Consider the following 26,215-nt stretch of genomic DNA (forward strand, 5'->3'; position numbering starts at 1 on the left):
GACGTGTCCACCATAAAACTGGAACGATACCCTAGGTTTCTCCGTAGGCGTAGGTCGGCAGTAGTCTCATGACTTATTCAAAGTCTGTGACCAAAGCATCATACGATTTGTGAAACAGCACCTAAGCCAACGGCACGGCCAGTCTGAAAGCCCAAGTAAGCAGTCAGCACTCCAATAGCATTGTTTGGCTGCATCTACGGATCAGTAAGTACACCAAGATACTTAGGCCAGAGTCTAGATCTGAAGAAAAGATGTAGGAACAAAACCTAGTGAAATAGTGGGTGCAGTTAAAGGTGACAGAGTCTCCCATCACCAAACATTTGTTTTGGCCTTTAAGTTCCAGTTGAATATCCCAGGCCAGGTAACCTTGTTAAGGCGAATATGTGACAGATATCTCACTTGACCAATGAGGTCTTTAAAAATACAGACATCAAGTTTGTAGCTTCTGTGGACAATTTTACGTGTATTTCTTCATACTATCCAGCCTACCCTTCAAAGAGTTGAAGCTGCTTTAAGTTGAGCTTAGAGAAGCAATGTTCATTAACATGTTGAGAAAAAGTCCTACCACTAATTCTTCTTTGCAATCAAATCAAGATAGGGATAGGGACGGGTTGGTCATTTTTCAATTGAGTAGTTAGTTCGGCCTGAATCATGTCAGAAGTGTTGTGTGTAGAGGACTAGTTTGATCTGCATTTGTTGAGCTCCTGTTACTCTCACATGATGCCCAAAAGAAAATGTTTGTTAATCGGTTTGAAAATAAAATGTTTTGAGCCTTTCATGGATGAGGCACTTCAAAGCTAAGGTTGGTCCAGTAATCGTCAGATCTCCAACTATTATTTCTATCAAGCCTGACCCTAAAGTTTCTCTTCTTTAATCTGCTGCATCCGATGCTGACAGGTTTAGACCCAAACACTGAGCTGTGAGTTAACCAGCTTCAGAACTTTCAAGCAACCCAATTGAAAAACAACAAAAGTCTTTTGGAGAATTCCTCCTTCCACGAATCAAAAGAAGTACAACTAGTTATCAAATCCATTTTGTAAGAGAGCACCTCTCAGAAGTGGTGGAGCAAGGGCAGCCTCTGCCTCATACATCAACTCACAGAAAGTAATCACAGCGGACCCTTGCCTTCTGTGCTTGTTCTGACAAGTTGAAACTCATTCTTCAATCTTCCCGTCTTCTCGCGCCTAGGAGAACTTCTTCTCTTCAGAGTCTGAGGCCAAGGTCAAGTTCTCAGAAACACATCTGACCCTCTAACAAGGGTTGTAATCCCACTTTATTCATAGCGCACCAGAGGCAAGTAGGACTTAGTGCTATTATTGATCTCTTAAAGATCTTCTTCCCAAAAATGTATATTCAAACCATATTCCTTCACTCTGTAAGTAAGGAACGGTCTGGTACATTGGTTTTCAATTAACAATTTGCTCCATTACCAGCAGAATTTATTAGAATGGATCCCTTTGAATGTTAGTGGGAAGCTCCTCTGGGGTCCTGAAGATGGTTTGTGAAACATAGAACATTGCACACCAGTATCCTTAGATTGGAATCCATCATTAAGGCCATAAAACTTTTCTTTCATTTGTGCAATGGAAAGAACCCACTTTTCTCAACTTTGCCTTCTGGCAGTTTGAGTATGATGGTGGTCCCTGAAAAGAACATGAGCCCGTGAGAGAGACATTTTACTGAAATATTTGCCTTACAATTGTAGCTACCCAGCAGGCAGAGGCCTAATCACTACAATTAAGAAGGTCGCCATGAAGTTAATCTCTGTTCCTTCAGTTACACTGACCGTAGAACTGTTTGTTTCCAAGAGCAATGCAAATATTGATTTCTCTGCTTCCTCAATTGGTGGAGAAGGTTACACCTTGTGAGGTGCATTTCTTCTCCTTAGAGGCAGCTATTCTTATTGGCACATGCCTTCTTTTCAGCTAATCCTAATGCTAATTCACAAATTAAGAGCGAGCCATGGGTGCAGCACAGTCCTTATGGCTCTTTTCTCCCCATCCAGTTTTCACTTCAAGACATTGTGCAGCTTGCGAAGAACCCTCCATCATGCTTATATCCTAAGAAGAACTTGTGTTTCAGGAGAGGCTTTAATGATCCACCGAGGCCCCTATCTTGGCTCACCAATGTGGTCTCTGAGAATCCAACCTATGATTATCTGAGTGGATCCCAAGAAAGTGTGTAAATCTTTCAAGAGGCCAGAAAACATCAGACGTCTGTGCACGAGAAAGTGGCAGATTTTGCCACTGGTCTCATGGGAAAATAACCTGTTATCATGCTTGCTACGCAATGTTTTGTCACATACTCGGTTAGTCTGGCATCCGGCATGTACAAAATGTAGTTCAGACGGGATATTCTCTTTTCAGAATCATTGTGTCTAGCTCCCTTTTGATTCAGCTAATATACATATTTGGAGATGGTGTCTCGTCTGGGAATATAGTCTTCTACTAGCACTAACACTTTCTTAACAAGCATTTGCAATGCAACAGGTCTCGCATTAGTTAGAGTTAGAGTTATTGGGGTTGTAATCGTGTTGTTTTGAGCGTTGCAGCATATATATGTGGTATAGAACTGAAAGCGCGCCATGCACGCGTTGTACTAAAACACTTATATGAATGGATAGGGTTGGCAGCAACTTGAAGGCTGTGCTGCTGTACCATTGGTGGCCCCGACGGCTTGTTTCCACAGTAAATAGAATTTTTAGGGAGAATAAATTGCAGCAGTGGGAGCGGTGAGGTTAGGGTGCAAGGGGCACTATATTAAGCAGCTAAGGAAGAGGCAGCGACAGGTCTACTGACAGGGTAAATAGGAAGGGTCGGCGGGGGTTAGTGCTTCCTAAAGTAGAATTTTTAAATGCATAGAGTGGTCCATGCATGTAATTAATACAGCAGGGTGGCGGGTGGGGGTTGCTGAATGAGACAGTGTCAGAAGCCACAGCCAGAAATACGATGTTAATGCATTTCCGCTAATAAACTGAGCCCTTTAAAGTTCCAAACACGTGCCTTTGCATTTTTTATTGGGGGGGTTCTGTGCTGAACATGTGGGGCCGGCTTAGCATTCCTCACAGTTCACGGGGCCCAGGCTAGACTACAATGGGCACTAAGTTTGTAAGCAACAAAACATGTACGCTTTTTAACACCAACGATTTGTATACTACATTTTGGCACTAGAAGAAGAGAGAGCACGCACGGGGTGTAGCTGTAAATTACATAGGCGCACGGGTGTCTACGGCGCGTATATATGGACAGCAAGAGCACAAAAGGAGCAGAGGGTGAAGAAGATAAATATAAATAGTAGCAGGCGGGGGAGGGGGGAGAGAAGGAAGCACTGAGTTTTAGAACTTTCACCACTTTTACCTAGCAGACCATGCGCGTTGCAGCGTATATATGCAGGTAACAGCATGCAAGGCCTTGATGTAAAGTGTATATGTTAGTACTGTAGCCCAATATGCCGTGGCGCAGACAGTGGTAGAATTTGTGGGCAGAGACACAGAAACCACTGCAACGGTAACAGGTACTCCTTCTATATTGCACTTAAAGCACTGGGCATGTGAAGGCGGGATGCAGCAATGAACAAAAATGTTAAATACCTGCCTTTGAACACCAGAGATGTGTTTCCTTCATAAAGGCACTACAAGAAGAGAAAGCACGGAGGGGTAGTAAATTAAGTAAAGGCGCCATATGCGTGTTCTGCTGCAAAGCCGTAATTAAAAGAGACGACCGGGGAAGTGGGCAGAAGACAATGCAAAAGAAAGTGGAAGCGGGAAGTAAAGAAAGTGAAAGCGCACCAGTAAAGAAAGTGAAAGCGCGCCATGCGCGTGTTCTGCTAAAAAGCTGTAATGAAAAGACACGGCCGGGGCACTCGGCAGGAAGCGCGCCATGCGTGCACACCAAACGCGTGCACATCTCCTGTCCGACGGGGGGAGGGAAAGTAAATGCACACCATGCGTGCCTTGTGCTGAAAAGCCGGGAGCCCTACACGTGCACATCTCCTGTCCGTATGCGTGCACATCTCCTGTCCCCCTTCGCAAGCAAAATCAACAACAACAGAGTTCGCAAGCGACCGGCGCATGCGCTGCGTCGCTAGGCGAGACCTAAAAAGTGGCCTTCTGTGACATAAAGCTGGAGGAATAAGAAACGGCTTCTTATGTGCAGTAATTTCAGCTTCTGTCCCTTTCCTCTGGTCAGTCTTATACAATGTACCAACTAAACAAATGAGTTCTGAGAACTCCACCTTCTTTGCCAACTTTTCTTTTAATATGAACCAGAAAGCTTGATCCCTCATTCTTTCCGAAACCTCACTGGATGTTGAAATAAGCAATTGCAATTTGATGTCCAAAATATCCTCAGCTCTTACTTGGACCATACAAATGCTGATCACATAGGTTCTTATTTGCTCATATTGGGCTCAGCACAGGCCATTAGTAGATCCTCTTCTTCAGACCAAATCCACATTCATGCAGTTAGGATCATAGCATCTTCTGTGGCTTTTAAGCATCACCTTTCCCTTTATGTTGTCTCCAAAGCCTGTGCTTTGGCTACACCTCTTACATTCTTTAAACTATGATGTCAGGTCCAGATCTGAATCTCAATTAGGTTAAGCTATATTAAGGAAAACGCTTTTCTAGGCTTCCGGATTTTCCATTAAAATTGTGTCCCCATATGGGTTCCTAGGTACTTTGAAATTGCCCTATAAACTATTCTTATGCTGGAATAAAGTACTCCGGACTCCTTACGTATCAGCAAATTATATGCCTCAAATCTGGTGGATGGGTAAAACCGGAAGAAGGTACAAGTATCACTACATTGAGAAAAGTATCATTTTCTTTCCGTTTCAAGATTTGCACGTAGGCTGATTTCTTCCAGTAGATGGTTCTGGAATTCAGTTCTCTGTATGAATCAGATCATGCAATGTTTCACAGTGTTCTGCTTAGCCCATGTCTGAACAGCATCTGTCTGTCTGTGGCATGACCCCATCAATCAGAGATGCTGTAAAGTTACCAGTTGTGATACAATTACTAATTGTCTTCCGAATTCCACCCACAACACCAATATTGATACCTGTCCTTTTTGAGACCCATTGGACACCCATACAGTGTATCAAAGACTCATTCTCATTGGCGGAATTGAACTTGTGTTGAGAGAGAGACTAGCAAGGTTGATTGCCGTAGCTAGTTCTCTTTGTTACTGTGTCACAGTCAGGCCTGATGTAGATGGTGCAGAAGAGCAGTAATGAAGTGGAGAGAGGTATGGAGGGGAAGCCCTACTGCAAGGTGAGGCTGAGAGGAGGTGGGGAGGTATGTCTGTGTTTCGGCTTTCATCTATTGCCATCTGTCTTCTGTTTAGTGGTGTTTCAATGGTGACTGTGTGCCCGTGGGCTACCGGCCGGGCTCCATCAATGGAGGCTGGGGCTCTTGGAGCTTATGGTCCACTTGTTCGAAGACATGCGGGGCTGGAGTACAGTATGCTGAGCGCCAGTGCAGTAATCCCACGTAAGTTGAACACATTTTATTTCTCTTTTTTATTCGTTTCTCAACAGTACGGCATATTGTTTAAATAATAATAAAAAGCATGACCCAGCAGTACACATAGCTAATCCCAAGTGTCTACCAGTACAATAAGATGCTAGTGATACAAGCACAATTGAACATTTTTTAACCAGTGAGCCAATATATATTTCCTTGGGAGCAAGATAGCACTTGAAAAGAGTTAGATAGCATCAAAAACAATCCTATGGTTCACACCACCCTGTGCCCACAGGTAGTCCCAGGGAGTGCATCTCACTAACCTCTCCAATGTATGTGCAGAAACCAGGGAATTAAATATGTTTTTCTCGCCCTCCAGTTCTCATAGTCTTTCCATACGTTCTACGGTCATGAAGCAGCTGTATTAAATTCAGTAACATACATCTTCGCTGACATTACAGAGTGCAATGTCTTTATGTCACTCACGCATCAGGATAAGAGGGTGAACCCCTCCACCAGAATACAGCTGTGCATATTTTGCAAGCAGTTTAAGTCTCAGCACCCAGCCCTTGTGGAGGTCCTTGTTATAGCCAAGCAACACCGGCATGGTTTAGGTTCCTCAGGATAAATTAATAATTTAATTTGTAATCTAATGAACCTTAAATTAAAATTGTCACATCATGGGGTAGCAGTAAATGTGCAGTAAGGTTGCGGGGAGAGCATGGAAGTCTCTAATTCGCTCTTTCTCAGCCACTCATTGTTGATCTCCGTGCTCGTGAGTCGAAGTATTCACAGGTATGCCGGGCAAGTGAACTCCCGGAAGGTTCTTGCAAGGAATTGTATGCATTGACCCCGTATCTTGTCAAATTGTGGGAGTTCATGGTCTACAACAGCTGTCAGTTTTTCCATGCCTAGTAAATCCCATAGTTTATGTAGCCAGTCAGTGTTGTCTCTGTGCACCCACCAGGACAAAATGACTAGGGTTATCACCTTCCCTCTGCTTCTCTATCGCCGAGCGTAAAGGGTAAGTCAGGGCGTTGGCGAGCTCTAGCCGGATGTAGCTGGGAAACGTAGGGATATCTGTTTTGTACTTTTTGTTAATGTCGGTTATTACGCCTGTCCATTAGCGTTGTAGTTTAGGCCAGTGCCAAAGAAGGTGAGTTAGCATACGTGAGTGGCCACAGTTGCGCCAACAGCTATAATTTCTGTTGTGTTTCCATTTAGCCACTCTGGCTGGGGTGTAATACCAGAAGTGGGTCAGTTTAAGGGGGGTCTCCTTCCCGGAAGCACTAAAGGTGGTGATATGTTCCCTATGTAAAATGTCAGACCACTCTTTGGAAGAAAAGGTTTGCTCACCCTCCAGTTCCCACCTCTTCTGGGCTGGAGATGTATTAGAAGCCATAGGGATGTTCAGGAAATTATAGATATCAGAAAGAAGGCCCTTATCATTGTGGCGGGTGAGGAGCCACTTTTCAAAAAGCGTAAGGGGTCTGCCGGTATATGCGTGCACTTGGGGGTGCATCACCCAGTGTACTCACTATCCGGCACCCCATAGTTGGTTTGGATTTGGGGGAAGTCTATAGGGCTGCAGTGATCAAATATCCCCAATCCTTTTACAATTAGCGTTTTGCGATGCAAGGAACGTCGTACCCTGTAGGGCAGGGAGGAAGTTAGGGTTCCCAATAATGTGTGTTTGTATTGAGATGTGAGTGGAGAGTTTCTTGACCTATTTAACCCTATCCCATGTCCCTATAATTGCCCGTACTGGGCTGGTGCACTTATACTTTCTATCTCTGTTAAATCGGGTAGAGGTGGCTATGAAGATACCCTCCAGGACCGCTTTTAGAGTGTCCCAGAGTAAAGATATGGAAGTGCCACGTGTGTCATTTGTGTGAAGGACTTCCTTAACTTTTTTTAGTAGAATCGTGTGTCAGCAAATTGGGATTAAGGCGCCACGTTTGGTGCGACACGTGTGCGCATGGCATCACCAGGGTCATTGAGACAGGCAAATGATCAAACAAGACTGCTGCGCCTATATCTACTTGGGTGGTGGCTGCGGTGATGTAGGGAGATGCCAGAAAGTAGTGTATTCTGATGTATGTTTGCTGGGAAGCTGAGAAGTAGGTAAAGTCATTAATGATAGGGTTAGCAACATGCCACACATCTACCAGTCCCATTTCCCATAGCCAGCGAAGGCCTGCAGTTATAAAAAGCCCCTGCCTGACCTGTCCTATGGGCAGAACAGTCTAGAAGTGTGTCTGGGACCAGATTGAAGTCGCCCCTTATGAGTATGTCGGCATCTGGAGCGGAGAGTACCTGTACTATTGCATCTAGAATTAACTTCTCTTGATGGTGGTCGTTTGGGGCGTAAATGATGGCAACTGTAAAGATGTATGTGGGCATCGAAAGCCTCAATGAGCGGAGCCTGCCAGGCGTTTCAGCTTGAATCTGGAGGACCTGGCCCTTAATGCGTGGCAAGAAAAATTGCTACGCCAGTCTTTTTCCCTTGTCCTTAGGAGGAGTACTGTTGTTTGAACCAGCGGGACCTCATATGCTTCCAGTCTCCCTTGAGGAGATGGGTCTCCTGCAGAAGGCAGATATCACAGTTGGAATCACTGAGCATAGAGAGAAGCGATATTTGTTTTGCAGGAGCTTTGAGTCCTTGGACGTTCAAACTCAGGATTTTAACCATGTCTTCCTGAGGGGGTGGTACTGCTGGTGGAGTAGCAAGGAAGTGGATTGACCACGGCTCGCCTTTGACTTTGAATTAGTTTGTCGCCATGTACGACTAATGATCATGCAGCATGGTCGTCGAGCAAGAGTTAGTGAGGTAGTAAACAAAATTGTGTAACTCAAGCACTGCCATTTCAGGCAGGCGCGGTGGTACAGGTAAGAGCTAAGGGGGCAAGGTGGGGTGTGGAAGAAGTGGACATACAACGAAATAGGGGAAAAAAATTAATTAATAAATTAAACCACTTACCTTGCGCTCGCTGCATCACTGACTCAGTGATGCAATGAGCGCAAGGTAAGTGGTTTTATTTATTTATTTTATTTTCCCTATCCTGCTGTAGGTCGACTTCCCTCCCTCCCCCACTCCACCCCGCCCTGCCCCACCTCTCTTACCTGTACCGGCTGTGCATGATTTCAGGAGCTAGAACAATGTGATGATTGGGACTCATCTCACTAGTGTGCACATGCCATGGAGCAAGAAACGGTTTGGTGGAGCCCCACTGTGCCTGCACTGACAGACGGGTGAAAAAGAAAGGGCAGACTCACCAGACCCCAGGCCACCCATCCAGGGGGGGCGCTGCCAACAGCGAGGGCACGACAGACAGCATCCCCACTGTCTGGCCTGCAATTGCTGCTGCCTCACGCTAGGTGGATTCTTGTTCTGAGGAGAGACCCTTGCTGAAGTAAGGCTGATCGTTCTGTGTGGCTCTCTGACTTCGTGGGTTTGCCTGTTTTCTTCTGTGGCAGGTGGCGGGTGTGCCTTCCTGCCACTGGTAGGATTGGCGAGTTCTTCAGTGTTGGGGATCCTGTATCCTCTCCCTGTTGGGCCTCCAGGCCCAGAATCAGTCGTGTCTCATCCAGGGTGCGGATCATGTGTGTCTTGTTGTGCCAGGCAAAGATCTGTCTAAAGGAGTGTCCCCATTTATATCTGATTCCTTTCTCCCATAGGAACGTGGTGACCAGCTTGAGTGCTTGATGGCGTTGTAATGTGATAGTGGATAGGTCCTGGTACAGCCACACTTTCCATCCTTTGAACATTGTGGAGCCCTCGTTCCACATTGATGACATTAGGGCTTTCTTCTGGTCATAGTGGTGCACACAGGTCAGGATGTCTTGGGGCCGCAGAAGGACGACCCGCTCTATGCATGCGGTTCAGGATAATTTCGTTCTCTGCGAGCTCCGGTAGGATATGGAGAAAGAGATGGATGACTTATTCCTCTAGCTTTCCAGAGGAGGCCTGAAGAGGAGCTCCTATGATCCTAATGTTTGACCAGCAGGATCTATTTTTGAGATCTTCCAGATGAAGCTGCAAGTCTGCGTTTCTGTCACATAGTTCAAGCAATTCATGTCAGTGTTCATCAATTTCCTCCTCTCTCACACCACTAGTTTGTTCCAGAGTGTCTGCCCACTGTCCCAGCTCACCGACATCTCTTTTTATTTCCTTAAATTCTGCGGACATCTTGTGATTTAGGGCAGCTATGTCAGTCCGTATCGTATTGAAGAGGATCTCCATGTAGAAGTGCGCGATCGGACCTCCTCGTCTAGGTGGTCTGTTTCTGTCGCTTTACGTGAGATCGATGGAGTTGGCAAAGTATCATGAGGCTGCTCTGCCTTCTTGGAGGGGGCTTGGTAAGCATCTCCTCAAGTGCCTTGGCTTTTTTCCTGCGTAGAGCGGCCATTAGATGCCTAGATCTTTCTATAAGCTAATCCGCTGCAGCACTCTATAGCAGGTCGGGGACACAATCTCAATTCCGTCACCTGGTTCACAGTGAGAGGGTCCTTCCTTATCTGAGAGGGGCTTGTCAGGGTCATCCGGGAGCAGGGTGGGGGTGTGTGAGGTGGTTCTCAGGGTCATCCGGGAGCAGGTTTGGGGGTGTGTGAGGTGGGACAGCTTGTCGCTGTTGTCCTCCCGTCCTCCCATGCTTGTATGCCTGATTGTCCGCTTCCCTGCTTCTATCTGCAGTGAGTGTTCAAAGCCACCACCGCCGGCAAGTCTGAAGCGCCCCACTGCTGGCCTCAACGTAATGTCCATACCTGCTGTTCAACAGGCATTTACAAGTCCCTCTAGGTGCATACAGCACTGACGAGTGATGGGGGCGGCCGGACTCCGAACTCAGGTGGCATCTCCAGCACTGTGTCTTCCTGGGGCCTCTAACCACCACTGCATGCCGTCGTCACCACAGAATGGCTCTGCAGCGCTTCCAGTGCCACTCCTGCGGGCCTAGAATCCTGGCAGTGGCATCACCGTTGGGGCCCCTGCAGTTGAAGATGGGCCAAGCGTCGAGGGGGTGAGCAACCCCGCGCTACGGTCTCTGCTCCACGTTTTGGCTCTCTGCCCAGGGATCGTGCCGGTGAATTATGCTGCGAGCTCCACAACCGTCACAATCTTGACTGTGTTTGCGGCCCTCATGGCATCAGCGTCCTTCCACCGTGGCAGCCATCCATCAGCGGAGGGCAGTCCCCGTTCGTGGAGACTTTTCTGATATATCTCCCACCATCATAAGGGGTCTGAACGGCGAGGGCGAGCCAGATCTGCCCATTTGTATGGTCGAGCGGAGAAGCTCCGTACATCTGCTCCTACATGGGAGCTGTTTGACATGCCCCCTATTGAGTGTTTTAAACTCCCCTAGATGTGGAAGGGAATGTCTTTACTATCTGCTGAAATATGTGTTCTGCATGGGTTGTATGACAGAACAACGCAGGGAAATACTTTGCATGCCTATAGATAGCATTTTTTACCCCACATATGCTTTTACAACATATGCCTTTACCACGCATTGTGTATATATATATTTATGTATTTGTGAGGGGAGACCCGACATCCCAATCTTACCTGAAATGCGAGGTAAAGGCATGCGTTGTTAAGGCATAAACGTTGTAAAAACATGCGTTGTAAAGGCAGTTTCCCTTCTGCATGACAATGTAGAACATGTCTACTGCATTACTAGACCATGTCCTTTTGGATGCTTCATTGTTACTGACATCATTAATTGAGACTAGTCTCTAAAGGTACCGAAGTCCAGCTTCTTGATGTTGTTAGGGAAATCTGTCTGACTCTCACATTAATACCAGTGAGTATGGGTAATCCTGAGCTGGCTTTTAAACGAGACTTTGCCAAGCCACACAATTCTTCTCCAAGTATTTATATGTTTGTCAATCTCATTGTTTAATCCATTGACACTGGATTATAAAGAGGCCCCTTGCCACAAATCTCGCCATGCAGGCCTGTGAATGCTCACAATATGGAGCCTCCAGTGAAAGAAACAGTGAGTTTGTACAGCTGGGTAAGGTCATTCATAGTTTGGAACTCTGAGACCACCCATATTTTAGGGTAGAATCAATGTTTCGATTTAGATCTATCTAGCTATCTATAGATATATTGGTAAGTTTAGATTTAATATTCTCAACTTCACATCTACGTACCTTGAAGATACTTATTTTTCAATATAAATGGATGTGAAGTTAAGAATAGTAAATTTAGCGGCAAAGAAGCAAGGCAGTGATTCACAGACAAGCATCGCCCAGCACTTGAAACTGGAGAAACATTTCAGCGTCCTCGCTGTTTAGCCTGCATAGATCACCATCACACCTCAAACCTTTAAGGTAAGCATTCTGCCGTTCCCAGCCCAAGAGACTCATGGATGTGAGAACCTTCACGCCCTGGTATGGGATCTGGTCCCATTGCTTGTTAGGTACATGATAGTACCCACACAGGGTACTGCCCAGTACACAATGACTGCCCACAGCCCCAAAAATCAGGCCTCACTTTGGTGGGAAAGTGGTGGTTTCACTGGAGTCCACACTTCCGAGGAGACTAAATACTACTTGATGAAGTCAAGTCCAGTTTATAGTAACATTGCTGATATCAGTGCATGGGAAGAGGCTGGACAGAGGGCTGTTACAAAAAAAGCCCTAAAAAAATCTCCTTAGAAGTCAAGCCCAAATCATTTCATTGCAACGTAAGCCTCTGAGTCTAGTGGAGACAAATGCCAGGAAGGACTAGTGATGTCTCAGACCTCTTAGAGGGAGGGCTTAATTGAAAGCCAGGTACCTCAGTTCTGGTTATTGCAAAAGCCCCCCAGCCCACAAGCGCACACCAAAAAAAACCCAGAGCCATCTCCTCGTTTAAGAATGTGCCTGCCCAAGAGTTCTAACCCATTTCCAGAGTCCTTTAGTGGGGTGGACAGTATAACATCCATCTAACACACTGGTATGTGATCACCCCTTTGTTTAAATTTGAGACATCACACAAGAACTGTGTATCTGAGCACTCTGAAATGACCACGAGGTAACCTGTTAGTATTCTACACACTCTCAAATAAAAATGTGATGTGCCCAATATTTTTGCCATATAAATTGATAAGCTCCTTAACTGCACCTACTAACCAAACAAAATAATACTATAAGTAATGTAGCACAGGATGAACCATTGTGGAGTTCTGGGCCCAGCATAAGATTCATGAGGTGCCTTCCATGTGTTTTTGGAAATCTCAGTCTTCGCACTGGGAAAAATGCCAGATATGCATCTTTCTGAGCTTTCAGTCCTTGAAAGTGCAAAGCAGCCTAAACAGCTTAGTGGGTTTCAAGCAATGTATACTTTTATGGACACAAGAGGGCCTTCTAAGGGCCTGCATGGTGTGGAAGGCTGCTTGAGTGCTGGGTGTGGTGTGAATGGCCCGTTGAGGGCATGTTTGAATGGAGGGTTGTCCGAGTGCCCTGTGTGTAGTTGCAGGCTTTCCAAATCCAAAGTGGGCTGAGGGTTTGGCTCATTGCAATTCCCCTTCTAAAACAATACGTAAACAATCATTTCATACTAATCTTCTGGTTAATTAGTTAGAAAGAAGGTCATCTGAGGACCTGCTATTGGACAGAGAGCTGTCCATGGTCCTGAAATTGAGTTGGCTCCCCTAGGTGGAATGGATGGCCTTCTGAGGGTGTGTATGGGAGGAATGGTATGTAATGAATAGGTCTCTGATAAATGGATGGTTGAAGTCCATATGTGAGAGAAAGGCATCTCTGAAGGCAAGGAATGGTATGGAGGGCTTTTCAATGGTCAGGCATATAATGAAGGGTTCTTCAGGTCCCAGATTGAGGGCTTCACAGGGAATGGCATTTGTTTCATGGCCTTGTTGGGATTGGAAGTAGTGGGCAAGTAGAGAAAACAGACTCCTCCATCGAGCGGGCACAAAATATGCAGCCCAACATCACCCTTGAGACTCTGTTTACTTTTTCCAGTTGAGTGAAATGGCGCTTTTTATATCACGGTTTCTCATTGAAGTCATTGCTCAGAAGGGGCACTTTTATTGCGCATGTTCTACCAAGTGAGCATGATGCTCCTCATAGGTCCTCACTCCTGTCACAAAAATGTCGTTCTGAAAATGTGGCCAGGCTTGGCATTCTAGAGCATAGTTTCTCTTAGAAATTGCCTGAAAGCTGTGCATTTTACAGGTGATTCAAATGAATATGAAATTTGATATGGCTTTCTTATAATGTTTTTTAAAAGTATGAAGCCTCTTCTTAAATTTTATCTCCAATTCCATCCATTTTTCCATGTACGTATTCCAAACATTTTTATTGATTTTGTAGAAAATTAACAAGACACGCAGAAAGATCATCCCGCACATAATATTTCAGGAAATCAGTGAATATCTCAGATTGTGACAATTCATTGAGATCACAGATAAACAAAACATGGCGTCTCTTATCAATAGTTCAGGAAACAACCATCAGCATAAGTCACAATAGACACTTTTAATAAATATTGCACATTATGGAAGCAATTATCCCCCCCATTCCCTTTTATTTCTGACTGTGCTGCAAAGGGTGTAGCTCATGAGAGTGCATTCCCAACCGAAATTTCTTGTGGCAGTCTTACAGGCCCTGAAAACAGAATATGTGTGAGAGGGCAGATTCTTGGCCTGTGTCCCATGCAGCAATGTCAAGTATCTAGCCTCACTAAGCACTTGTCTGTCGGCCCTCTTGTTTACCACCACCATGTGGGAAATTCAATAATATTTGTGTAAGTTAGGAAGTGCAATCCTCCAATCATCTACCGCCTGAGTCAGCATTTCTCAGGCTATGCCAGGAGGAACCCCAACCCACAAGAACTCTTATCATGTCATTGATGCTTCAAAAAAAGAAATATGGCACCGAGTAGCACATTTTGGAGCAAATAGAAAAACTTATGGAGAAAAATTATTATATGGAGCACTGGCCTCCAAAGTAATGAAAAAGGCAGCGTCCTCTAGTGCTTCACGTCATCCCAAACGGCATCCAAAGCTTTAAGTAAGTTAGCTTTGTGTAAGACGTCCATTTCTTGTGGGCCGTATATACACCTGGATATTTAAACTCTTCAGAACTCTTTCTGAAGGGCAAAGAGTATCACTGCATCTGATCTTGAATGGATATAAGACCGACTTGCACCAGTTCATGGCAATTCATTAGTATTTGCCAAATGTGTGAACTATCTGCAAAACCTTTTGCATCGATGCCTCTGGATCTGAAATATGCAACAGGAAATCATCGCTGTGCAAAGATACGCGAACATCCCTTTGGAAGCTCCCATCAAGTCCCTTTAAAAAAGCAGGTACTAGTTCTGGGTGGTGGTATTTTTAATAGGTGATAGGCGCTTATGGTTGATTCACCTGTTATCTAGTGAGAATTGTGTTATTCACGGTGCTAAAGGGTTGGGGAGAACCACCAGCCTCCCTAAGTTATTGTGGCAGAGCAACAAAATAGTCATCAAAAAGGTATACCCAAGCACACGCAGAGTATCAGTTAGCATAAATGCAAGATCATTTACGACATGAAACAAAATAAGTTAGTCTTTTGCTTCTTTCTTTGTGGTTTCTTTCCTTTAATATTCCTCTTTTGACAGTAGTTCTTCAAGCCAACACGTGTTTCGTCGCCTCCGTAAAATAGTACATGCGACTTGTTCACGGCTGAATACGGTTCTCAATAGTGGTATAAAGTGTGACGATAATTCCAGGTCACACTATCCTGTGACGCAAGGAGGTACCCTGTCAAGGGTTTGGCACGTTGTTCAGTTAAACTTCGGATTCAAAGTTTAATCCGTTATAATCTTCTTCTTAATTCGTTGTAGTTCTTGACTGGGGGGTGTGTGTATCGCTACCTCCTCAAGCCGGACTCCATATACGAGTATTCAGCCGTGAACAAGTCGCATGTACTATTTTACGGAGGCGACGAAACACGTGTTGGCTTGAAGAACTACTGTCAAAAGAGGAATATTAAAGGAAAGAAACCACAAAGAAAGAAGCAAAAGACTAACTTATTTTGTTTCATGTCGTAAATGATCTTGCATTTATGCTAACTGATACTTTGCGTGTGCTTGGGTATACCCTTTAAAAAAGCATCCTCTCACCCAGCATGCTAATGGCTTCAGGGTGAAGAGCATGGACGAGAGGGAACACGTCGTCTCATGCCCTGTTCCAAGGGGATTTCATCAGACAGCCCTCACCCTAGTCTTGGGTGCTGTGTATAGAGGTCTCACCCAAGCCTGGAGCGCGTGAGAATCTACATGAAAGCGCCGGGATGGGCAATGGAGAGTTACACCGATCTCACAGTATTAGGCTTTAGGCATGAGAGCTATCCTTCCATGTGCAGAGATCTCAAATTGAAGACTTATCCTCTCTTGTTGCAGAGCCCTGAGACATATATATATCCTCTTAGGCCACTCTCATCTTGGAGGCTAAGCCTGAATCAGCAGTTGTATGCAGCAATGAAGCGAATGTAGTTCGTGTTTTGCTTTCTGAGAGTCATTACATAAGAGCAATTACTGTTCATAGGTACAAACTTGTATTGAGCAAATGATGCCAAAAATGCTGTAATAACGTGTTTTCTACACTTGGCATGAATGACCAACATAACTCTATGCTTTAAAAATATTTTGGAAATGTAGGCATTTTGCCACCAGCATTAGTCGTGCCATTTTCCAAAAATACACACCTTGGGCTCAAAGAAAAGCTTGTTATTTTTGGCAAATAGTTGATTTTTCAAGCTAACAAAAATGTACAATGTGCTGACACTAAAACACACTCTCTTTGTCTTTAAATATTCGGTTTCTTTTCATTAACAATATTCTGCGTCCATACACCACTTTGCATTGCCATTTTCTGGAAAACAGAGACTTTGCTGTCAGCAATCTTTTCTTTTTAGTAAGTAAACTAATTTTGAAAACAAAATCTCTTTGCCCTTTTCACCAAGAGCTATGATTTTCTCCTTAACATGGACAGATACTCCATTATTAAATGCCCTTTGAGTTGTCCCATGCCAGGAGAGAAGTTCCTCCAGTTCACATTTTTGAATCGCTCTGTGGCACTGCTAGTCCTGCATTAAGATTTGGCACAAACAAAAGTACAAGCACCAGGATGCTAATTTGGAGCCACAGGTAGATGAAGTATTCATAGCTCAATCTGAACATTCTGTGGCAGTCAATGTGAATGTTTCATAAGTAAAGGCCCTCCTCACATGTTGAGGAGATTGAGGATGTGCAGACCGGTCTGTATGGGCAGCCAGCCAGAACCAATGCTTCCTCCCGTCTGCATGAGCAGGAGGATTCAGGCCGGCTTACTATTCACACTGGTGGTGTCTCCCCCTTGTGTGCAGTACCTGGCTCCCTCACCTCTTAAGTTATCTAGTTGCATGAGTGAGAAGCTCAGCTATTCAGGAATTTTCTTTGAATTCTGGGACTTGTAATCTCGATTTTGCAATTGGTTAAGCTGGGCTACAAAATCCCAACATGCAAAGAAAAAAAACTCTGGACTAGATGAGGTAATCACGCATGGAATTGGGTAACTTGAGAATTCTGGACTCCATGCAGTGGTGGCCGCCGCAAAACTCAAGTGCGCACTACTTCCCTGCTGGCTGTGACGACAGCCAAGCCCGCCCGCCCAGACTTGGCAGGCTCAGTGGCTGCCTGCATTGATCGGGGTGGCGGGTCGGAGGTCTGAGGGGGTGGGAGGGGTAAGGGGAATCTTTAAAAAACACCAAAAAAAAACACTTACCTTGCCGTGTCACACATCTCTCCTCCGTTGGACTCGAGCCGGAACAGCAACCAGGAAGCACACCCAGGTTCCCCTGACCAATCACTTGTGATAGGTAAGCACCAAGTCTCCCCATACTAATCATAACGCTGCAATGCAACGTTGTGATTGGTCTGAGCGCTGTGGTTCTTCACTCAGACGGAGGCTAGGGGCCTGGGCATGTTCTCCACGCAGGTTGTAATGCAGCCTGCGTGGATAACATGCAAAGTGTGCATGACTGTTTGGCCGGCAGCAGAGGGCCGGCCAAGCATTCATGCGCACTTGGAGCGGGCAAACCACTCCTCCCCTGCCCTTTTCTGAGAGCAGAGCAGCCCCACCCGCAAAGCAGCTGGAAACAATAAAATGTTAATAACAAGTTATTTTCATTTTATTTTTCCTTTCGTCACACTGCTTAAAAGCAGTGGGGCAACGCTCCTCCGCCTTAGCGAAGGAGCCGCCACTGGGCAGGCTCTACAGGGAAATGAGAAAAGTTAAATGGTAATAAAACCAATTTATTATCATTTTATTTTTCCTGTGTCCCTCAGCTGGCTCTCAGCAGGGGGGTGATGCTCCTCCGCCATAGCGGAGGAGCTGCTGCTGACTCCATGCCCAGGTGTCGGAGTCCCACTAACCAACACACAGCATCACATGGCACAAGAAGCATAAGCTCTACAAATGTAATTCACAATTAGATCAGGTACAACACATGTGGAAGTTGTGGTATCGAAGAGGAACATTATGGGCAGCTGCAGTGCACCCTTCGCTCACACATAAACAGGTGAAGCGTAGGCGGAGCGCAGTGCAAGTCAGTCACACTCAGATGGGATGCAGGGAGGCCAACTCACTCAGTGCTATCAGGACATTGTATGCAGTACTTGGCTTTCATGTGACAACATAGCATGTTCTGGTTATTGTAGTCCTGCTTTGCTTCCATTTACCCGCCTTGGCTGTGCAGTGTCCTTGGGTGCTCTGTGGCGCACCTCCTCCTTGGTCAGAGAGAGCATGGAACTGGGACAGCAAGTGGGTCAGCAGCCTTTACTGTCATAAAGAGTTGGCAGACAGGGGAGGTGGATTCCTGTCTGTCTTTACTGAACCCGTTTGGATCAGTTCCCTTGTAAGCGTCATTCTCAGGCTGTCTCTCAGCCTTTGTCCTGAATGATGCTCTTCACAGCACGGTTGTTACCAGGCTGGAGCACCCACAACAGAGGCACAAAGAGGTTTGAGCAATCTGCACGTGACTAAAAATCTGATAGTGATAAAAAAAAGAGCCAAAATGGCTGCTTTCCATCTAAATGACCCTTTCCACCCTGACAACAGAAGCTGCCATCCCACCCCTCACCTCTGCCCCCCACCAAATGGCAGTGTAAGGAACGCCACTCAGCAGCACTTATCATAAATAAAGATCCCAGTTTTCAATTTTTACGGATTTTTTATGGATACAGAGAGAAAACAATGCGTTTCCTATCTGTATTTGTTTTTCAAAGTAGAAAAATACAGATAATTGTGCTTCTTGTGAGAGACCCTGCATGCTGTTTTTCATGAAATGTAAGTAAAAGCTTAGCAGATAGACAGCATGGGGAGTTAAAAAACAGGAAGAACTTTCCTTAAATACAAGCTTATGTTAATATATATTAGTAGTATAAGACTATAATGTACCTGTGGGTGTAGTGTTTTGTTATATGTGGCTGCCTAATTTGCTAAACCACGACAGGCTTCCATGTATGAGTGCACGTCTACGAGTTAAATAAATGTGAAAAATACCATTTTACAACTATTTATTCACAAAATAAATATGGATAAATATCAATAAGATGTACAAAAAATATAATATGGATAACTACAGACGGAAATGTTATAAGAATGAATACCATAAAACCGGGAGCCCTAATCATAAAGGGCCTGATTGAATTCCTAAGGGGAAACATGTCTCCTCTTTCCAAATGTTATTGGCTGGGTTCCCTCCCTTCGGTTCTAAAGAATGTCAGCTATAGATTTACACTGTCTGGCAAGCAACCTCACTTCCATCTTGTGCACATGAATAGACCAGTGACTTCCAAAAGTGGAACCCGGAGGCCTATGTCAAGCTGGGTCACTCAGGCATTCATAAAACGCCTGCCAAACTTCAGTAACAAATATACACACATCCAGGTGCACAGGATCTTGGAGCTAGGATTTCAGGTTCACTGTCTGCAGCAGAACTTTAGGTGAATGGGTCAGTAGGCTTTCGTTTACATTACACAGGTAAAAAGGCCTTGTCAGACAATAATCACTGCAACACAAGGTATGCTACCAGGGTTGCACTACACATGTGAACCCTTTAAAGGGACAGTAATCCTCCTGTCACTAAAGAGGGTCCACTTCATGTGTCCTTTTAGGTCCAGGGCAGGCCCAGGGTCAGTCATTAGGCTAGGGCGGGTCAAGGCATACACGCACAGGCTATATTAGCGTACGGCTGGGACACAGATCTAAAAACCAGAGGACCAGATGCTCGGAGTCAGGCATGAAAGGCAGGAGTCACGACTGTACACCATACAAAGAACATTCCTGTCCAAGCAGCAATTAAATTAAGAGATGTCCCCCAAATCTCACCAGAAGGACCTGAACATTCCAAATGAAACGAATATTCCTGAATGAATGTGTTGTACAGATGAGGGAATATTTCAACTCAGTTCTTGCTCCTCTCATCGCCAATAGATACAGATTTCAGTGGACCCTCACTGTGCTTACATCCTGAAATGGATTCTCACTCCTGCATCGTGACTTGTCCTACAGGCTCTCAGGGCGTCTCACACCTGTACCGTTACTTGCCTTACAGGCTCGTGGGGAGTCTCACTCCTGCACCGTGACTTGCCTTACAGGCTCGTGGGGAGTCACACTCCTGCACCGTGACTTGCCTTACAGGCTCGCAGGGTGTCTCACTCCTGTACCGTTACTTGCCTTACAGGCTTGCGGGGAGTCTCACTCCTGCACCGTGACTCGCCTTACAGGCTCGTGGGGAGTCACACTCCTGCACCGTGACTTGCCTTACAGGCTCGCAGGCAGTCTCACTCCTGTACCGTTACTTGCCTTACAGCCTCGCTCAGAGTCTCACTCCTGTACCGTAGCTGCCTTACAGCCTCGCTTGGAGTCTCATTCCTGTACCATTACTTGCCTTACAGGCTTGTGTGGGGTCTCACTCTTGGACCGGGACTTGCCTTACAGGCTTGCGGGGAATCTCACTCATGCACTATGACTTGCCCTACAGGCTTGTGTGGAGTCTCTCCCTGCACTGTGACTTGCCTTACTGGCTTGCGGGGAGTCTCACTTCTGCACCATGACTTGCCTTACAGCCTTGTGGGTAGTCTCACTCCTGCACCGTGGCTGCCTTACAGGCTCGCGTGGAGTCTCACTCCTGCACCGTGACTTGCCTTACAGGCTCGCAGGGAGTCTCAATCATGCACCGTGACTTGCCTTACAGACTCACTGGGAATCTCACTCCTGCACTGTAGCTGCCTTACAGCCTCGCTCGGAGTCTCACTCCTGTACCATTACTTGCCTTACAGGCTTGTGTGGGGTCTCACTCGTGGACCGGGACTTGCCTTACAGGCTTGCGGGGAGTCTCACTCATGCACTATGACTTGCCTTACAGGCTTGTGTGGAGTCTCTCCCTGCACTGTGACTTGCCTTACTGGCTTGCGGGGAGTCTCACTCCTGCACCGTGACTTGCCTTACAGGCTCGCATGGAGTCTCACCCCTGCACCGTGTCTGCCATTACAGGCTCGCAGGGCGTCTCACTCCTGTACCATGACTTGCCTTACAGGCTCGCATGGAGTCTCACCCCTGCACCGTGTCTGCCGTTACAGGCTCGCAGGGCGTCTCACTCCTGTACCATGACTTGCCTTACAGGCTCGTGTGGAGTCTCACTCCTGTACCGTGACTTCCCTTACAGGCTTGCGGGGAGTCTCACTCATTCACTGTGACTTGCCTTACTGGCTCACGGAGAGTCTCACTCCTGTACCGTGACATGCCTTACTGGCTCACGGGGAGTCTCACTGATACACTGTGACTTGCCTTACTTGCTTGCGGTAAGTCTCACTCCTGCACCGTGACTTACCTTACTGGCTCACGTGGAGTCTCACTCCTCCACCGTGTCTGCCGTTACAGGCTCGCAGGGCGTCTCACTCCTGTACCGTGACTTGCCTTACTGGCTCGCGGGGAGTTTCACTCATGCACTGTGACTTGCCTTAGAGGCTCGCGGGCAGTCTCACTCCTCCACCGTGTCTGCCGTTACAGGCTCGCAGGGCGTCTCACTCCTGTACCGTGACTTGCCTTACTGGCTCGCGGGGAGTCTCACTCATGCACTGTGACTTGCCTTAGAGGCTCGCGGGCAGTCTCACTCCTCCACCGTGTCTGCCGTTACAGGCTCGCAGGGCGTCTCACTCCTGCACCGTGACTTACCTTACAGGCTCGCGGGGAGTCTCGCTCCTACACCATGACTTGCCTTACAGGCTCGCAGGGCGTCTCACTCCTCCACCGTGTCTGTCGTTACAGGCTCGCAGGGCGTCTCACTCCTGCACCGTGACTTGCCTTACAGGCTCGCAGGGCGTCTCACTCCTGTACCGTGCTTGCCTTACAGGCTCGTGGGCAGTCTCACCCCGACTGTCATTTTAGGCTTGAATGCAGTTTCAGCGGGAAGGCTTGTAAAGCATTTGTTCTAGGCGAGTAGCAAGCTGTAGGAGATGACTGGCCGGATCGAGGGGGGCTCTCTAGCAGCACCCCTGGGCTCCCGTGCTGGGGTCTCAGCTGAGAGCACCAGTGCTTAGAAACAGTCTTAAGTGCTATAAAGGAAACTGAGTGGTATTCACGCCCCTTCTTCCAGTTAACAAGTACATATGACGCAGCCCCCTACATACAAGTGTCAAACGAAGCTTGAAAAAAGGGAGGTGACAACTGTGTTTAATTGTATTTCTGAGAGTGCTATAAATTCAGAGACCGAGACCTCCACTTCAAACAGTGACAACATGGAGATTTGAGGGACCTGTGGACACTCGCTCCCAAACAAATGGGCATATTCGGATAAGGGAAGCCCTGGTATTTTTGTAGGGTTAATCCGTTTTTTAAACAACAATACATCTCAATATGAAATATAGCTCATGGACAATAATTGGCAGTGAGTGATAGGAGAATATTGCAAGTCTAAGACTGGAAATTACTATATTTCCGTTTATTTCACCAACTAGGATTCAGAGGATTCAAATCGAATTAATGTAAACAATACACAAAACAAAAGTACTGCATTCGAGTGTGCCAGCTGCAGCTACCAGGGTTTGTGCACTTGGTTCCTGGCTACCATCTGCTCTGTGCACGATCAGTGGCACGTGCTGCTCGACTCTGGCACCAGGACTCCGAGTCCCAGTCATTCGCATGCTCCTTGCCGGCTCCAGGTGCCTTGAATGGGCAGGTGCCGTCAGGTGCTCAGTGCCTGTCATCTTGTAACTGAAAGGCAGAGCCCCTGTGTTTCTCACATGAGATTTCATTTAATACTTGTATTAGGAGAATCCTGTCACTTCTCTGGAAGAAGCAGTTCCTCTGGTATAGTGAGTACCCTCATGTCTATATTTACATTTCAAGCACAGCCGACTACCCTCCTATGATCACGTGCATAAGAGAATTGACTGTGTGCGGCAACAGAGAAGGGGGGGGGGGGGAGGTGGGGGAGGGACCTGTCACCTCTCGTCTCTACCGCAACTGCAGTGGAAAGAAATTACAGGTCATGAACCAGGAAGGCAATTTAAGTACCGGGTGATGCCGACAGGTCCCTCCCACTTCTAGGCCCCGGTGCCTTTGCACTGAGCATTGCGCCCTGATTGGAAGAACGCCATAGGGCCAGAACAATGGCTGGCGGACCCGATCCCGCTCGCGAGAGCGGGACATCTCCCACGACGGTAACATGCCCAATTAATGGCAGATGTACTGGCAGCCTCAATGTTATATGCGCCCCTACTTCCATTAGTGTATCACCCACATATACAAGTGATTCAAGAAATAGGTTTTAAACATTCATGAGGAAAGTGAACATACAATGCTGGGGAGACCTATACAGTAATGAGAAGTTCCGCACACTAGAACAATTTTAATAATAATTTAGAACCCACTCCCATTGATATATTTTTATATGTACGGCTGAGGTAAGGTATTAAGGAAAATACACCCTCATTCCCGACGGAACCACCAGTACTATCTCCCCTACATACAATATTGCAATCCGCGACACCCGCACATGTTGTCTCCTCCTTATATCATATTATTCAGACCAACCAAGTGTTAGATCAGTGTGTAGCGGGGGGAAAGTGGCAAAGGGAGCTTGGCTCAGCACTAACAGACAAACAATGGGAATACTGTTGCATACAAACAGAACAAGTGGTTACAAGCATTCGACTACAAATTATTCATTTAACATTTTTACATCGCATTTATTTATTACACTCCTCTCAAAATACCCAGTTATAAGCTAAAAGATAACGATCGTTGTGGCAGATGTAGAATGGAAGGGGCCGATTTTTTGCATTGGGCCTGGAACGGCAGTAGCATAAATCAATACTGTCAGCAAGTGTTTGCAGCATTGACACAGATGATATCAGTGACTATCATAATGTCTCCAATAGTTGCTCTACTAGGGTATACTGAACAAATTGAAGTGGGGTATCGAAAATATGTGTCCCTCGGACTTCTACTAGCTAAGCCTAGAGTGGCATGCACATGGGGATGAGGCAGGCCCCTAAGTTTAAGGAGTGGATCAAAGATCTCTTATTTTGGCAGGAACAAAAGCTCACCCATGCAGAGCTACTACCAATTACTCCACGTCCAAAAGATATATGGGATCCTCTTAAAGAATACATATTATCCCACCCAATGGAAGTTATTAGGGACCAAGAGTCACGATGAGGGAAGAGATGTGAACATGAGATGGGATAGCCAATGGGGGAAGACAAAGAGTATGCATAAAGGTGAATAGACGAGATTAGATCTATAACACTGTTACCATGTAATGTCGAAATAAACACTTATGCAAGAAAAGAATGAGGGACATACATACAACCAAGGGACAAACACTTTTTATATGTTATGAACTGGGGGACCCACTCTACAATATGATAACACAAGATAGTTGATTACACTGTGTATTGAGAGAAAGAAAAGGAAATGCTTGATATTGTGCACAACAAATTGTTTTATTTGTGGTACATTGATATGATACAAATGTATAATTCTGCCAATGTACCCATGACAAATTACATGATAAATGTTTAATAAAGAAAATTTTAAAAAATTATTTAAAAAACAACGCCATAGGGCCACCTATTGGATGCCAGTATCCAAATGCAGAGCGGCCTGCTCTCAGAAGGCCAAATGTTTAATGCAGAGTTCTCAGAGAGCACAGCACGTGGTGGAGGCAGTGCAGAGGTCCATTTGTGGGATGGGTGGCTCTCTGAAGCCCCAGCATGACATTGAGGGCTGTTAAAGGTCCACAAGTGGGGTGGATGGCTCAACGGGGGTCAGGCATGGGAGGAAGGGCCCTTTGAGTGTCAGGCATAATATGTAGGGCTCTTGCAGGGCCGGGTGTATGGTTGAAGGCTCATCCAGGGCTCTCTCAGGGCCACAGATGGGAACAACTGCTTTTTTTCAAGGCATGTGATGGAGACCTCTCGGGGGACTTGACTTGAAATGGAGGGCTCAATTAAGGTAGGGAATTGGATGGGGGGCTCATTGAGGGCCCTGAGTGAGATTGAAGACACTTCAAGGGCCACTGGTGTGAAGAAGGACTCTTCAAGGTTCAGGAGTGGAGTAGAGGGCTCACCCTGGGCCAGACATGGCTTAGAATGGAGGACTTTCCGAGGGCCTGGCATGGACTAGGGGCCTTTATCCGCCACCACTTGACTGGTTATCTAAGCTCGTTCATCTCCTCAGCTCTGTTTGGGAATTGTTACAGGAAGTTTATAAGACAAAGAACACACAGCTGGGACCATAGAGCTGGCAGAATGCTGAGTGAAGATGGAGCGGAAGAGGAGAGAAGGAGATATTGCAACATGATAACATAACCGCAGTTCTGTATTTAGAATTCCTGTATGCTGAAAAGTTGACCTTTGATGCTTTCCACAGCGAAAACCAAGTTGTTAATGTGGCCGAAGACCTGCAACATGTATTTGTAGGAATGGTTCTCACCTTCCAGGCTCCTCTGTTTACTTTCCATGCTCTAGTTCTAAAGAACAGTGATTGTGAAAATAGCCATGCTAGGTCTGCATAAGCAGGTAAAAACTAATTAGTACAGTTTGCACTGAAAATCTTTTAGGCATTTTCTCCAGATCCTTTTGATTGCAAGGAGTACTTAGGAGTTTCATAGGTGATATTGACTACTCCACATATTTACAACGTCTCTGGACATTAGGACTGCAGCAGTTACGCATGACTATAGCGTCCTTAATTCTCCAGCAAGCACTATCTTAACCTGCTTACAGGCATGCATGTGCATCGAGACTGTATCTCAGTGCACCAATTTTACTGCTTTAGCTCAGATTTTACTATTTAGTGATGATTCAGCAGCATCAAAGCGTAGGGAGATTATTGTCTCATGTTAGGGGGCCCTGTGGCCAAGCAATCTAGGCCTACCTCATGTCAAGTAGTGTGAAGGCTGGTGGCAGATACAATAGGACTAGTTGTCAACACAATCCATCTAGGTCGATGTGTAGTAGGGGTATTGCTTTTCCAAAGAATGCATTACCTCCCCGTCGTATTCCTTGTTTCACTCCTAACTGTACTGACCTCCCAGACATGTTTCTCCAATATCAAAATTGGAAGAAATATCAAGTTTTAGTCTTTCTTCCATTTCCTCCCTCAACCTTACAAACTCCACCCATTACTTGAACATCTTTTGCCCATGAGATAAGAATTAACAAGCATTTACAATGCAATAGGTCTCGCATTACTATTAGTTTAAGGTATT

At 46.0% G+C, this 26,215-nt stretch overlaps 1 protein-coding gene across 1 annotated transcript in view; it reads left to right on the plus strand.

Moving 5' to 3' along the window:
* ADAMTS7 (ADAM metallopeptidase with thrombospondin type 1 motif 7) overlaps window positions 1-26,215 on the plus strand; it is a 487,405-nt gene that overhangs the window by 209,945 nt on the left and 251,245 nt on the right. Inside the window, exon 11 of the mRNA XM_085644679.1 lies at window positions 5,346-5,491. Within this exon, the coding sequence (XP_085500805.1) occupies window positions 5,346-5,491 (146 nt within the window). The remainder of the gene's footprint in view (window positions 1-5,345; window positions 5,492-26,215) is intronic.

The sequence above is a fragment of the Triturus cristatus genome, chromosome 3_1 (genome assembly GCF_964204655.1).
Source record: "Triturus cristatus chromosome 3_1, aTriCri1.1, whole genome shotgun sequence".
Taxonomy (NCBI): Eukaryota; Metazoa; Chordata; class Amphibia; order Caudata; family Salamandridae; genus Triturus; species Triturus cristatus.